The 15,371-nt window shown below is 36.5% G+C and overlaps 2 protein-coding genes and 11 non-coding genes across 14 annotated transcripts; 8 read left to right on the forward strand and 5 right to left on the reverse strand.

Moving 5' to 3' along the window:
• Positions 1-392: 392 nt before the first annotated feature.
• Positions 393-4,029, reverse strand: ceh-32 (Homeobox protein ceh-32). The gene is made up of 5 exons (NM_073557.7): positions 3,787-4,029; positions 3,181-3,273; positions 2,955-3,130; positions 1,794-2,051; positions 393-1,484 (listed from the first exon to the last, which is right to left on the reverse strand). The coding sequence occupies exons 1-5, from the start codon at positions 4,000-4,002 to the stop codon at positions 908-910; spliced, it is 1,320 nt and encodes a 439-aa protein (NP_505958.1). The 5' UTR covers positions 4,003-4,029; the 3' UTR covers positions 393-907.
• Positions 3,394-3,530, forward strand: W05E10.8. Its single transcript, NR_069598.1, has one exon. It is a non-coding gene; the product is annotated as an Unclassified non-coding RNA W05E10.8 (non-coding RNA).
• On the forward strand, positions 3,904-4,050 carry W05E10.16. Its single transcript, NR_069599.1, has one exon. It is a non-coding gene; the product is annotated as an Unclassified non-coding RNA W05E10.16 (non-coding RNA).
• A 67-nt stretch (positions 4,051-4,117) lies between these two features.
• On the forward strand, positions 4,118-4,322 carry W05E10.12. The gene has a single exon (NR_069600.1). It is a non-coding gene; the product is annotated as an Unclassified non-coding RNA W05E10.12 (non-coding RNA).
• Positions 4,323-4,499: 177 nt separating this feature from the next.
• W05E10.20 lies at positions 4,500-4,724 on the reverse strand. The gene has a single exon (NR_069601.1). It is a non-coding gene; the product is annotated as an Unclassified non-coding RNA W05E10.20 (non-coding RNA).
• A 150-nt stretch (positions 4,725-4,874) lies between these two features.
• Positions 4,875-5,438, reverse strand: W05E10.13. The gene has a single exon (NR_069602.1). It is a non-coding gene; the product is annotated as an Unclassified non-coding RNA W05E10.13 (non-coding RNA).
• Positions 4,922-5,269, forward strand: W05E10.15. The gene has a single exon (NR_069603.1). It is a non-coding gene; the product is annotated as an Unclassified non-coding RNA W05E10.15 (non-coding RNA).
• Positions 5,439-6,440: 1,002 nt separating the features above from the next.
• On the reverse strand, positions 6,441-6,573 carry W05E10.14. The gene has a single exon (NR_069604.1). It is a non-coding gene; the product is annotated as an Unclassified non-coding RNA W05E10.14 (non-coding RNA).
• Positions 6,574-7,499: 926 nt separating this feature from the next.
• On the forward strand, positions 7,500-7,812 carry W05E10.19. Its single transcript, NR_069605.1, has one exon. It is a non-coding gene; the product is annotated as an Unclassified non-coding RNA W05E10.19 (non-coding RNA).
• Positions 7,813-8,412: 600 nt separating this feature from the next.
• On the reverse strand, positions 8,413-14,532 carry tre-3 (Trehalase; the record flags this gene model as incomplete). Of its 2 annotated transcripts, NM_001269432.4 has the most annotated exons (11): positions 8,413-8,664; positions 8,714-8,770; positions 11,131-11,205; positions 12,203-12,355; positions 12,403-12,699; positions 12,749-12,838; positions 12,882-13,530; positions 13,749-13,845; positions 13,892-13,992; positions 14,038-14,072; positions 14,386-14,532. In NM_001269432.4, 11 exons carry the CDS (start codon positions 14,458-14,460, stop codon positions 8,467-8,469), a joined length of 1,827 nt encoding a protein of 608 aa, NP_001256361.1. The 2 variants fall into 2 exon arrangements, with proteins under 2 accessions (NP_001256361.1, NP_001256362.1); NM_001269433.3 differs by lacking the exons at positions 12,203-12,355; positions 12,403-12,699; positions 12,749-12,838; ... (3 more) ...; positions 14,038-14,072; positions 14,386-14,532 and having other exon boundaries at positions 8,467-8,664; positions 11,131-11,178.
• W05E10.17 lies at positions 9,084-9,230 on the forward strand. Its single transcript, NR_069606.1, has one exon. It is a non-coding gene; the product is annotated as an Unclassified non-coding RNA W05E10.17 (non-coding RNA).
• W05E10.10 lies at positions 9,955-10,096 on the forward strand. The gene has a single exon (NR_069607.1). It is a non-coding gene; the product is annotated as an Unclassified non-coding RNA W05E10.10 (non-coding RNA).
• W05E10.9 lies at positions 10,560-10,742 on the forward strand. The gene has a single exon (NR_069608.1). It is a non-coding gene; the product is annotated as an Unclassified non-coding RNA W05E10.9 (non-coding RNA).
• Positions 14,533-15,371: the final 839 nt, after the last annotated feature.

A 15,371-nucleotide genomic window follows, 5' to 3' on the forward strand; every position in this document is an offset into this window, starting at 1 on the left:
AGGAGACATGAGTGCAGGTACACACAAAACCAGAACTATGAGCTGAGTTGACACCCAATACAAGAGGATACTATCATGAGATTGCTTCGAGTACTATTCAACCACTGCTACCACCTTATTACGTAATAGACATACAGTATCATAATTACTATGAACCCAGTAAAGGATACACAGTAACATCTAAATATATTCATTCTAGTACTTGTTCAGCCCAACAAAAAATGTTTTAAAGATCGACGACGAACATATTTATATTTTGGGTCAATCACTTTTTCCTAGAAAGAAACTATATAATACAAAGTATTTGGTATTTTGCAGATTCGCATTACTTCGGAATGTTCTTTTGTGTTTATTAATTCACAGATACAGTAGTCAAAAAATCCAGATATTATATATTGAATACTATTTATTAGATCTGAGTTTTTGGAAATAATGATCATAGATAATTATTTCTTAAATATTTGAACGAATGAATGAAAAAAAAATAATACATTTGGGTAAGAAGGGTCTAGCAGATGAATGCTCAAACGCCGCTAAAGCTATTTTTAGAGGGAATGCATCAAAGCGGTGTAGCAATCATCTGAAGATTGTGGACAAAAAAGAATAGAAGAAATCAGAATTTGAGGTTCAAAGTGAGTGGCAAATGCGGGAGGAAGTGAAGAAGGAAAAGCTCAAAAAAGTACAACTAAGTATGAAAATATGGTACCGGATTTGAGACGAACATTGGACTGAAAAGATGGGAACGTTTGTGAGTTTGTTCTTTGACATGAACGTTTCTGAACTGAGATTTGATTGTTTTCCGGAATCAAGAAAAATTGGAAAACGTTCCATGCGAGGAAAATAATAATAAAAAGTTTCAAAAAGTGTATATATAACTACAAAAATAATTACAATTTTCTAGGAAGAGTTACTCAGATTGAGATGTCGTTGACTTTGGTGATGAATGTTTTGGATCTTCTGATGTTTCACTCTTCACACTTCGAGAATCTTCTTCAGCAGCCTCATCATCCTCTTTTTTCACTTCTTCTGTCTTTACCGCTCGCTTTGGAGAAAGTGATTCATTGGAGCAGGGTGAGCATTGTGAAGGGGACACTTCTGATTTGATATTCAAAATCTCATCAATACTCAATTTTGATCGTTTCTTCGGTGGCTCAATATCAGCTTCAACTTCAACCGTTGTCTCGCTATTTTCTTCTTCGTCAATTTGTGGGTTCCTCATTGTGTTGAAAAAGTTGTGGAATTGCATGTAGAGAGCTGGATTCAAGTTCAACATCATCAATGGATTTGCTGCAGCTGCGAACATATCGAATGGAGTCGCCATTTTAGGTAAGAGTGTTGGTGAGAGCTTTGGAATATGACTTTTGCTGAGATCTTTCGGTTCATCAATTGGGCTTGGAGAATCAGTCATTGAATCCTCAAAATCATCATCTGAATCTGACATGTCGGACGATGTTTTCTTCAATTCCACTCCGATGATGTTTTGCCTGAAAAAGAAGAAAATAAAACTGAAATGCATAGGGGGTAATTATTCTCCTATTTCGAGATTATGGAAGAGAAGAGACAGATTACATTCGGATCATAAGGTCGAGAAAAAGGAAATTGAGAAGAAGACACTTCCTGATCCGTTTTTAATTGTCTTCAAACTTCTACCATTACTACAACAACTACTATTATGAATTCTCAAAAATTGAAAATCAACAGGGAAGGCAGTGCCGCAGTCTCATATTATTTAAAGCCACAAAAGTGAGAGATTGACTCAAACAACGGCAGAAATCAATTTCGATCCAACTCACTTATTTTTTGCAGCTGCTGCCCGATCTCGTTGCCTCCTGTTTTTAAACCAATTTCCAACTTGCATCTGTGTGAGACCTGTTGCATTTGCGAGTTCCTTCTTTTTTGGTGGATTTGGATATGGATCCTTGAGATACCATTCTCTCAAAAGTGATCTTGTTCTCTCCTTGAAGCAATGTGTCTTTTGCTCTCCATCCCAGATTGTTCTTGGCATTGGGTACTTCTTGCGAACACGATATTTGTCGACTGCACAAAGAGATCTGAAAATTTTGAGGATTCAATACAATAGGAGATAATCCTCTGAATGTTTTAAAACACGTCTTGCCTTGTCGGAAGAGGAGTCAAACAAATTATCCGATTAACAGTACTGTGTATGCCGCACATATGGTACATGAACACTAGCTCTTCAGCTCTAAAGCCGGTAGTATGTGAACACAAAAATCAACGCCAATCAGCTAATTAGAGGGCGCATCTTTTTGCGTCGACAAGACGACATACGGCATGCGAGAAGGCTCTAAAAGCCATCTCCTATCCCTTCTTTCTTGAAGGTGTCAAATTTGTAAATGCCGGGTTTGTTCAGGGGGCGACCCGGTGGACGATTAGCACGCATTTACCGTTTCTACATGAGGACAAAATGTAGCTAATTTTGAAGAGATGGAATACTTTGAAACGAATAAAATTAATGGTGAAGGTATTCAGATCAGGAATTTTGGTCATGAATCTTTCGATACTTGAAGACAGAAAACGAAAGGATCGGGATATCCGTATAAAGAAAACAATTTTTTTAAAGGTTTTAACTTATATTTTGGAATATATAGTCAAATCTATCAGTTCTAATTCTTTGAAGATTTTCCTTTTCAAACATTTCCTACTGTTCTAGTTTTTATTCTCCAATGCTCTTGACAAAAGTATCTGTCTATCTATCAGTCCTATCAGTGTAACAGTGTGTTGAAGAAAAGCGAGAAAGACCCTTGGCGTCTTGCTTCAAAGCAAATATTGTCCGACAAGATTGAAAGCAAAAGGAGCCGGCTCCTTTCTTCTTCTCTCACACTCACATACAATAGCGCCGTGATGCTACTATCCTACCGTAGACTCTAACACTAATGATAGCTTTCAAAGACAATGAGATGAGTACCTTTTGGGAAAAAAAACTTTTCACTCACTTTCCACGATTCTTCTCCTGTTCACGGTAGTGAGCTTCATGCCACATTTCCTGAAGCTTCGGATGGTATTTTGGAGAGAATTTGTTGTTTTCCAAAATGGCGTAGAGCTCGCGGAAGTGACTTGCATGGAAGCAGACGAGGGCTCGGGCTCTAAGAAAGGCTTCATTTCCAGCAACCTATAAATTTTCAGATGATTTTAAAAGTTCCGATCATCAGAGAGTTTTACCTCTTGAGTTTTTTGTGGAGGGATTGTGCACATGAATCGGAAAAGTCCATCGACATCTCCATCAGTTTCAAGTTGCTCACATGTCTTCACAATCTAAAAAATTGATATTTAAACAAAAGAGATGGATGATCAGATGAATGATGGCTCATACTTTTCATCATAAAACATTTACTTTTCAATCATTTTGTGTAAGAAAACTAAATGGAATTTAGGTTTGCACTTTGTGTTGCAGAAGGCGAGAAAAGAGGAGACAAAAAGCAATAAAATTATGAGAAGACAAGGAGCATGATTGGATTGAAAGTAAGAGAAGAACGGAAGTAAGAAGAAAGGGAGAAGAGGAAAAGATACGTTTCAAATTTGATCAAATTTTCCGTTTTTCTTTCTTTTTCAACACATCTTATGTTTTATGCTCAACATCACTTATCTTCTTTTCTATTTCTTTTTTCATTCTACAACATTCGTTTTTAAGTGAACCCTATTGCGGTATTCTTCTTTGATGGCTCATCAGTACCCCTAATGACACATTTATTTGACGCTAGCGCCATGATGATGGCACTATGCATGATAATTTCTTACAACTAATCAAACAATACTAATAATACTAACCTGGTCAGCAGTCAAGTTCGAGGTAGTCGGTGATGATGGAGCAGCTAACGATGGAATAACTGAAGGCATTGCAGGGAACAGTGATGGAGTGGAGGATGCTCCATTGGCTTGAAGTGCTTGAAGCATTGCAACGTTCCCGGGTTGGAACATTTGTCCCAACTGGGAAAAGTTACCCAGTTGGGACATCACTTTTGTGAACTGTTCTGGAGTGAACATGTTCGCAAAGGATGAATGGGGATCAGACTGAAATTGAAAACAATTAAAAGTTTTAGATTGTGAGTTGAAAGTAGAAATCAAAAAGATAGGATCGGATCAAAATTTGAGGAGTTGAGTAAGAATGTATCGGTGTGGTTGAATGTATGTATGCGCTTGTCGGTCGCAACGAATCTTTCTAATGATACGGGGGCGGAGTCATGAAGGACGCGCGGGTTGGTTGGTGGCTAACCCCCCATCCACTGAAACCACGCCCACATCGGAAAGGAAGATGCGGGTAACGGGAGACGATACTGCTGGGGCGTGCTTGTCCCTTGGGTAGTGTGGTTGGGTAAGTGAGTATCATTAGGAAGCTTTTGTTTAACTGCGAAACTAATCAGTGGGGGACAGAGAATAGATGAAGTTGTCGATGATGTTGGTGGAGATCAGTCGGGGGACGAAAAGTCTCCGCAATGAATATATTTGTACAATTAGAAAGTGAGGTCTTCTGGAAATCGAAAGTTTTTGTTAACAGTGGTAGTTTCTCACTTATTTTGGTGGTTTTGTGTAGTGAGGAGGATATATTGTGTCCTAGATTTTAAGTCAAAGAGTTATCTAGATCAATATCCAGATCATCATGATTTAGAGGTTATTTTTAAGATCCTAGAATAACCGTATGTTTCGAACACACGAACTCGTTCTTCATTTAGTGTGCAAGATGTTTCAGGTGCAAATTCTAAAATTGTTATGACACATATCTCAATTTTAGAAAATTCTGTCAAACGAATATATGTACGAACCATATCGATTCCCTTTTGTCTTCATATTTTCTTAACCGGAGGTTATAACGCATGCCTCCCCCCATTCGCACCTTCCTTACTGACATTGTCACTTTCAGCCAAATCTTCTCCCCCTTTCTATGGCCACGTGTTCTTCAACTCATCGTCTCCTTTTTCCTAAATACTACTTCTACCGTACTTCTTTGTATGGCATTGATGAACGAAAAAAAACAAGTACTCCTTTTCCTTCTCTGTCTCGAGGCGCCAGGCCCCATCTCGATGGATGATTTGAAAGTGGTCTCTCTTTTTTCGCTAATGGCATTTATTTAGTGTTTCTTCTATCTCGCCCGCCACTTCTTCGTTTACCATCGCTCCTCACACGCCGACCCATTGCCATTAGTTGTTTTCAGTCAATTTCGGACCCTATAAGTGGCAATGACAGCTCGCTTGAGTGATTAATTGATTAGTGTAGCAATTGGAGAAGAGTCAAAAGACTATGATGAAAACTATTAAGGGGGTTAGAGACTTTATATATTTTAGAATTTGAAGCCCAGAAATAATGCATTAAATGAATAATAAATAATGTTTTACAGTCAACTATGTTGCTTATATTCATGTACCAAATTTAGCACAGGTGGAACATTTCATGGCTTCAAGTTAAATGAAAGGCCAATAACAGTTCAAGTCTGTTATATCTACCAAGTTTCAATGAGCACAAATATTTAGAGTGCATCTTTAGTTTTAGAAATCATGGATCAGAACCCTCACGGAAATTTATAGGTTAATATATTTCACTCAGGATTTCCACTTATACCAATCAGTTAAAAAACTATGAAGATACAAATAATTAAACTTTTTATTGGAATGTAATACAAGATACATTATGATATATCAATAGAAAGTCATGAAGACAACACCGTCATCCAAACCTTGACCGTCTTCGTTAAGCCTTTTAGCGCGCGCCCATGATACCAGGATTAGGAATCATGCGGAAGATCGTTGTATTCGGTCTCCCTTCTTCAATCATATATCTTCGTTACACATCGCAATCAAATCGATACACATATCTAACCAGAGTGTCGGGTTGGTATGTTACCGAGTGGTGTCTCTTGGGTGTTTGCTTCTCGCGGCTTCTCTACGAACGAATAGAGAGTGAGAGCACTAGCGAGCACTACCGTAATCCATCCGAGAAATTCGATAGGCTTAGGAAAAGGTTACGTAAATTGTACGGATTAGTAATCACCAGTCATCACTACTGGTTTCATGTTACTGTATCATCTGGGTATATGTTGTGTTACATGTGTTTATAAATGAATTTAAAGCCTACAGTTTTGATTCAACCAAAAAGTAACGCTGAAAATTAATATTTACAAGCATATCAGTAATCTCGGTGCTGTCAAGTTCTGAACACATTTTGTACAAAATTCAGAGCAAGAAATTATTTTTAGGATTTCAGAAACATTTTTGAAAAGTTAAATTTTAATATTTTATCTGTTGATTATTTTAGATGACTCGAATAAACTTGAATCAGTGTCTATCTATGTTTCATTTTCAAAAGGAACAGACGGAACCTCAATTAGCGAAAGTCAACCCCAAAAGCTAAAGAACTCAATTAGGTCATCTGCAACGTCGATTGTTACGCAATAGACGGTTCCCTCATTCCCGCGTGCTTCTTCAGGATGGAACCAAGCACTCAACACCGGTGTCACCACCAATTTGGGGCGTGTAGTAGACATTTGTACCACTTATCCTCCTGTTATCCAAATATTACGACATAAGCCTAAGATCCTAGAGACACTTTAAAACATGTGCAGCTCTCATCTATTTTAATTGGCTACAATTGACTGGTAGCTTTATACCAACATGACATCGTCATCGGATTAGGATAAGGGTAAAGAATCTTGGTGGGGAAAAACGAAGAAACATGAGCTTTTGGGTAGAGGAGATGGCGTGCGGAATCTCGACTTACTAGCTCTTGCCTTTTAAGTACAAGAAAACAACACGATCATTAACCAAGTGACCCATCAATTGGTACTTATATGTATGCATAAACTTTTAGAGGGAGCTCGAAGTGCGCGGAACAAGTGTGCGCAAGGTATTTGTGTTCATTTGAGCAAGGTCCTGATTATTATTGATACATTGTCATTGTCAACCTTTTCTTGTATATTTGTCTAAATGACGATCAGTCTAATAATCCGTGTCAACTTCCGGTCCACCATTCGTGGCTAATAGCCTTTTGTCCCACCAAGAGTACAATGGAGACGAGTTGAAAACGTAGGGAATTTCGAAAGCTTGTAGAGTTTCAAAATGTTCCGGAAGCTATTATCCGGCTCGGCTCACGTACTTTAGTTGACCTTGAAGGCGGTAACTGGGAAATTTTGTAGTCGACACCTAAACTTTGGGAACTATAACGGTTTTGAGATTCTATTCAGGACCATACAAAAAAATGGGATGATAAAAATATATTGTCATTGGTTTTTATTGTAAGAACAGCAATTTGACTACGTTTACTATACCTTACGCCATATTATAACTATGGGGATTATCCTATGCTCATCCCATACGCAATTCATGTGCATATCTTGATTTGACTAAAACAATTGCAGTTCATTTTCTCTCCCTCCTGCTGAGCAGCATGTAGATTCATATCTTGATCGTTTCGGACAGGTGAGAATGTACGTACATCTGGAAACTTGACCCATCATTCTCCTCCTCTTGCTTTCCAAATGTGCTACGGTAATTGAATGCTCATAAAGACCACCCCGCGCCAGCACTTCGCGCGCGGCTCTCTGTCATTGATGGGGGGACTCAGTGAAAAGACAAATACAACTTGAGGCAAATTGGAAAAGAAGAATGAAGCGCACTAGAGCAGTGATATAACAAGTGTCGTATTTGTTGCTCCTACCGCTACCGTATCCTTCTCTCTTTCGGCAATTGCGACTACTATACGAGCCGCCGGTTTCAAGTGAATTTTGAGAGGGAAATAAAGAGTGAGAAACGATAAGAAAGAGAGCGGACAATTGATTGTTCGTCGAGTTGGCAAATATCATGTGATATCCTTGTGAGCAAAAACAAGCGGTTTACTTTGAGAGAGCCTGTTGTCTAGAAGATTATTGGAATCATTTAAAATAAACACCTTAACGGTGAAGAAGCGCCAGTGGGAAAATTGTGAAAACCACACATACGGTGCCAAAATATAGCATTTTTTGAAAAGTTTTACTGTGATATTTGGTTATTTGGCACCATATTTGTGGTTTTTGACAATTTCCCCACTAGAGCTACTCCACCTTTAAATCAAAATAATCTACGAGACAGCATAATTAGAATTTGCCTAACATTTACACATTTTTGACAATCTGAATCCATTTCCATTTATGTGGGTCCTTCTTCCTCTTCTATTGTACCCTGTCCACCACAATTGTGTCATTCATAAACGAAAGGGGTAGCTGGCTCCAGCCGCCAATATGCTACCTATTGTTAATACAACTTCCGGCGGTATACACCAAAAGAAAGAAACCCTTCCGACGTCTTTCAGGTTATTTCTTCAGCTACCCTACATACACCTGAATCATCGAGTTTTAGAATGAAACGACATAGTGCGCGAAATTGTAAAGGAACGAATTGTCGGGGTATGGAAATAGAAATATGAACATAAAAATGTTTTATTTACACACAGTATGGTTCCAATTGTAGCTAAATTAATCAATTTTTAATAATTAAAAAGTTGACGAATCATGAAAGCGAAAACGAGTACCCATGGTAGCTTAGCATATTTTGGAGCAGATTTGGTAGTAGATTCAACCGAAGGTGTGACAGTTGTGTTGACAAAGTTTTCTGGAACAAATAATCGATCGTTATATGTCAAGAGAAGATCCAATATAGCTCCGTTGCTCCATCCAAATCCATCCTGAAATATCAACGAGTTCAGTTACAGTACCCCATCTTTCTCTATATACCTGAACATCATATTCACCTCCAGATCCTGGTTGTGGGTAGCTGCCGATCACGTTGTACTGAAAATAGTAATTGTGGTTTGATTTCATTATCTTGCCGTTTGTGTGAAAGTGTGGAAGCTCAAGCTGTCATCACAGATTTATGCTAATTTGTACCCAAAGTAACTTGTCGTCTTTTGTGTGAGACACTAGAATTTAGAAGGCTCAAGAGTTGCTGACAGACGGCTACGGGTCTTTCAATAAACAGGCCATAAGTGCTTCGATAATTGATGAACACGCACACATGACACATGTGGAGGTGAACGAAGGGATACAGAATGATCTTCTGTTTTTCTGTAGAAATGAGCATGCCACAATAAAAATATATTGGTGCCATCTATCTTGGAACGTGGGACATCATGAAACAATACTCGTGTCACGATGAGCACCTGATAGGTGCGAATGACACCTTATTGAGACCAGTGTCCTTTTTATTGTTCAACATGATTCTAGAATAGGCGTGATAAAAAGGAGAGGTCAATTTTAGACGGGGGAAAAGAAGAATATCTTATCTCTTAGTGGTAAAATAAAAAAAGTAGATCAATGGGGGAGATGTGCGACTGATATGAAAACTCTTTTTTAGAAGGAATTATAATTTTGAATAATAAAACAATTCCTACACTTTATATGCCTTTTTATTAACCTTTGTTTAATTGAGATTTAAATTCTTCTACAATTCCAAATAAATTTTTGAAACTAATATGTTTTCATTGTTTATAAATTTACTGTATTCTTTTGTATTATTGATCTCAACTTCCAATCCTTCAAATTATTTCTCTCGATTCATTATTCGTTCTTTCTAATGACCAAAGTCGCCAACATGTTCGTTGACAATCACGAACAACATACTAACAATCAAAATTGGGAGACAAATGAAAAAGGTATTTAGAAAACGATGATGTAAAGAGAGAAGAAGGTCATGATCATCAATAAGTGGTGCCAATCAAACCAATGCCATTCTTGATGCCTCTTTTCGCGCATCGAAACTTATTGTCATAATGTACTACTACTGTAGGAAGGGAAAAAGAACCGCTTTAGTCAAGTGATACTTCACTCCTAACCTCTGCCACAACACCGAGTCTTTTTCATTCCCGACTGTCAAAAAATCAAAGTATTATTTTGACCATCTATGAGTAAGGGATACAGATACTTGTCACCTGTCCCTTAAGCTCTCAGATAAACATCTACATGCGTACCATTAACTCCCGGTTGGCCTGGCTTGGGCACTATCAGAATTGAGGCCATGGTGGATTAAGAGAGACGAGAGTGAGGTAACAAGTCAACACACAATGACATAATGGATTTCCATGAACGGAGATGTTATTTCTCTATTGTACACCTGTTACCACCTACTTTGTTCAGCAAAAAAACGTTTGACACATAATTGACAGAGAACGGTTGGATATTATGGGGAAGGGGATAATATCTAACGTTTTCCGGTTGTTGGTTATAACTCTTTTTGTGACAAAATTAAATCTTGATGAAAGTATGAGCTTTAAAAACTTAATGGTAATGCAATGCGAATTTTAACCTAGGAGGTACTAGAGACACGAAAAAAGTTCACTTTATGTAGTGTTGATTCTGGTTTAACATTCTCCTATATCCTCTAGAGGTATTATTTCTAAAAACTTTGGTCTCAACCCATCTATAAAGTCCTTTTCCACCCTTCAAGATTTGTGAATTTCCAATTCAAATGTACTCCATATCGTCATCGTCTCACACAACTCGATCATTGGCCGGCTCCAACTTCAGTAACCTACCGTAGTAGATATGCTGCTCAAATCATGGCGCTTCAGGGCACACACGCAATTTAACACAATCTACATAATCGCAAGAATAGGCGAATCTGAGAAAGATGCATGTGAAGAGCTTATGTGTTAGTAGCGGCACGGACCCTCTTAAAATCATATTTACATATGATTTGGAGTGGGAAAATATAGAAAAGAGACACAAGAAAGTAGAGGAGGATGTATAGTGATGATTATGATGATGATGATGGAACTTTGGAATATTTCCACGAGTCACGGGGATCTTTACGGAAGATACTATTCCAGAGAAGGGGGAAAGTAGAATTGAAAAAACCTGCAGCTTATAAATTTAAATTCTAAACTTTTTAGGTAATATGCTACAAATTCCCCCAGAAAGAAACATTATTTGATTTCAAGAAAAACCAATTTTTAATAGACATTTTTCGGGAGTCGTTTTGTTACGATACTTTTTTGATTTTTTTAGAATTTTAGATTCAGTTACAGACAGTTAAAATTATCGCACCCAAGTCAGAAGTAGGATTATTACAAATCTCAAACTTATAGTTAAAGACAAAATTTCTTGTTTAAGAGTTTCTCTTGTTTGTGCTCCTTTAACTTTGACTTGTTTCTTACCTTCTCCCACATGTGGCCGGTTTCATAGAACACTCGGAAGTTGCCCATAACCCATTTGGAAGCAATCAGGAATCCCTGTAAAAATACTATTAGTGAGCATACGACATCTGGAATGGGTGACGATCCATCTATTAACACCACTATTTTGGTGTTTCTTCTAACCGACACATCGCCACTTTTTCCGGTATTCCGGTATAATTAGGCGAGAACGATGTGTTCTACTCAAAACATATTGGTTTTCACACTTTAAACGGGAAGGATGACATACGCAGGTTGTCAAAAGAGCAGTTGGTTCGCTCTTACAGTTACAATTAATATAATTGTAGATTCGTGTGTGTGTGCTCAATGTACAAGTGGGTGATGTTGAGAGGACTATTACAAAAATAATACTGTAGAGGTATGTGTAGGAGAGCATTTTCAGTTAGCTCTAAAGAATTTGTATAGCTTAGATTTTACATAATTGAATTATAATTATAGATCTTTGAAATTCACCAAAAAGTGCTTTTTTTTTCAGATTAGCTTCGTCAAGTTTGCTGCTGCAACTATGGTTATTGAGCCATATAAGGGAACATAAACTTTTGTAAACAACTTGATGAGCTAGGATAAGTTTCAGAAAATATTTTCTAAAAGTAAACAAACATATTTTAACTATGCATATTTAAAAGGGATTTCATGATACCAATAGGTTTATTTCAAACTACTTCTCAAATTCTTGGAGCCACGATCAAGCTTTGCCACGGGATTCAGAAAAAACATTTATCGATATAGCTCAATTTGAAATTGTATCAGATATAAATCTGACTTTCCAAATGCATTGTCATCAACTCTCAAATAAGATGTTTTACATGTTATTCGATCCTATTTTTTTGATTTGTGATCTCAAAGAAAATTTCGAAAAAAAAACGGTGTTTCCTCTACTTTTTTGGTGTTGATTGTGATAGTTTTCTCATTAAATTACTATTTACTATCTCTCCGCTTATTTTTTACTGTTTACTCAAGAAACATATAACTCCACACCACCGACTCCACTTGTCATAAGTAATTTTCTTTGAGTACCCTGGGAACATCTTACCTTATCTTGCATTTCGGGATTTGCTGATTTTCTTAATCCTTCAATGATCATATGATTATTTGGACTCCATCCATTTGGGAAATCCCATTGTTGGTCACTTTCTTGAGACATTGAAGTTGGAATTCCCCCTGGATAAGTGAATACTCCCATTTTCTGAAAAAAAATTAACAAATAATTATCACAGTGATGATATTACTTACATCCATATAGTCGAATACTTTTTGTGATTTTCCGGTATTCAATGTGTTATAGCAATTTGTGAATAAAGGAACTGCGGTACTTGTGTAGAATCTTGGATTATGGGATTGTGTTCTCAAATTATAATCGTACCAAGTTCCATCTGTTCGATTATAGAAAACATTTTGAACAGTATCTCGGAAATCAGCTCTTTTGTTACGGAATATTTGAGAATTCTTTGTGTCACCAATTTGCTCGTAAAGATACTCCATGATATCCATATTCCAGCACAGCAAACCATTCAGGTCAACAGGCAAAACCTATAATATCATCTCGAAACTTGTAAATGATGTAGGGGAAAAATCAAACCTTGGTAGTTTCGATAGATGTCAAAGTTTTATAATCAGAAAACCATCTAGTTGAGAAATCCCATCCAGACTCGGCGGCGCTTGCAAGATCCTAAAAACAATGCATAATTGCCTGAAACCTGCTTCTGACTTACTTGATAAAACTGTTGCTGATCAGCTCCATTTGCTAATTTTGCAGAGTTTTGGGTGTCAACACGGTATGATTCAGGTCGAGGAACGTTGCTGGCTGTTTTATATTGATAAACTTTAAATGATTTCCCATTCATTTGCACATCAGTCATTCTCTTTTCATTCCAGAAATTCAATTCTTTCAAGAGAGTTGGCAGAAGTTCAGCAACAAAGGCCTTGTCGTTGGTTGCTTCATAAAGTTCGTAAACCATTGCAGCCAGGAATGGTGGCTGACTTCTTTGAAGATAATAAACTCTTCCACCATTTGGTACAAAACCATATTTGTCAACCATTGATGCAAGATTTCTAATCATACTTCTAGTTGTGTTATACATATCAGATGCAATCAATCCTTTGATAATCCAATATGCATCCCAATAATAAAACTCGCGGAATCTTCCTCCAGGCACAATAAAACTATTTGGAACATACAGAAGAGAGTAACGAGATGTATGTTGTTCAATAGCTGGATCAATTTTACGACAAAGTTGTTTCCAGATACCATTCAATTTATATGCCCATTCACGGAGTTTCGGATCAGCGATTGTTGCCAATTTTGGTGGTTTCTCTTGCCAATCGTCAGGTGTACAAACGACAAGCTCTGTTCCAGCAGCACTGAAAAAATCATGAACTTTAGGCAGTTTTCAGAAGCTACACTATGAATTTTTAAAATTAACTCAAAGTATCTGGGAGTAATATTTTTTATTTTTAGGCAAATGTGTACTGATTTTGTAAAAATTCTCATTTAAGCATCATATTTTACCTATCCAAAATTGAATAATAATTTATAAACACTTAAAGTTTTGAAGGGCACGATGAGCATGTAAACATACCTGAAATATTGATTTACAAACGCTTGAACATCGCTTTTATTCAAGTTTGCAGATGATTGATTTCCGTATTTAGCCCTCCACGCATTGTAAACAATTTCTGAAATTAAATGGATCAACTTTTAAACTGTAACAGATCAACATACGAGGATCATCTTTTAATGGCATATCAACAAATTCTTTTGAATCATTGTATAGTGAATGATAGTTTACTGCATCTAATATTGGTCCATTACAATAGATGAATCTAAAATATTGTAATGTTTATGAGTGATACATTATATTGACTCACGAGTTGTTTGAATTTGTGGTGTCGCACACATGAACCTGCAATTTGAAAAGTGTTGTGTTTAGTAAACGTATAAATTAGTTTGGCTTTTTATTTACAATATAAAGGAAGCCTGTCTAACAGTGGACTTGTGAACCTATTGAGATTTCAATCTGAAATGTTTTCAGTGCTTTTCAACTAAATATGGGACAGTAGAATTCCACAAAAAGCGGTTATTCCAGAGTTTTCACAATTTCAAAGTTGTTAAAGGTGAGCAAACAATTCGAGAACTGGAAATTTTTGCGCCACCTCGATCGAAAAACAATTTTAATAGAATCAAGTTATCTTATTTTGAATTAATATGAAACTCACCTCAACTTGATTGGATCCTAGTGGCCCACATATTATGAATAATACAAAAACGAAGAAATTCCAAGGATTCAACATTTCCTAATTGTTACTCAAGATGAGAATATTCACACACCAAATTCTCGGAATCACGTGTTTCTGGAAACTTTTCTGAAATGAACAATAATCATAAAACATTTGAAAACGTGTCAGAAATATGATTGAAACACATTTTTTGAGTGATTAGTCAAATTGATAACATGTAAAAATTCTTAAAAACTGATATTTGGGGCGATCAGCACTTTCAAAGACGATCAAAAAGAAATTTATTTGATAAGAATGAATTTACGGAAAGTACAAAGGTTTTTTATTCGAGTAATCCAGAAACTGGAAAGACTCAAAATTTCGTTTTTATGTTTTAGAGAAACGAAAAGTGCGTACAATTTTAAATAGAAATAAATTATTTCGCGTCAATAAGAGGAAGTGTGATATCAATAAATATTTCATATTTATTTTTAGAATAGTTCAAATGAAATGTCGTGAAAAATTTTAATGTGATTTTATATTATTAAAAAGTTGCAATAATCAGATTTAATTTTTTGAAAAAATCTGAAAACTTTATTAAATTGTCTTTTTTCCCTTTATTGCTTTTTCAAATATTCGGCAAATAAAAAATAGAAACAGAAAAAAACAACTTCCAGGGAGGTTCTAGGAATGAAACTTAAAAAAAAATATTATGGCGACTATCAAAAGACTTTGAGGTTTTGATTTTCAGGTTTCTTCAAATGCTAAATTTGAAGTTCTTTCACATTTTAGGTTCTGATTAAAATAACAAGATATTGAGCGTTTTTTGAGCTTTGATAAAATCGAGCCGAAACCGCAAAAGAAGAAGATATGATTGGAGAAAGTGTCTGGTTTCAAGAGGAACGAATGTCGTCTATCAATCATCCCTCTTGCTCATCATTTTGAGTGGAACCTTGTGAAATCAGAGGGAAAATATTTGAAATATT

This window comes from Caenorhabditis elegans, chromosome V, assembly GCF_000002985.6.
Source record: "Caenorhabditis elegans chromosome V".
NCBI lineage: Eukaryota > Metazoa > Nematoda > Chromadorea > Rhabditida > Rhabditidae > Caenorhabditis > Caenorhabditis elegans.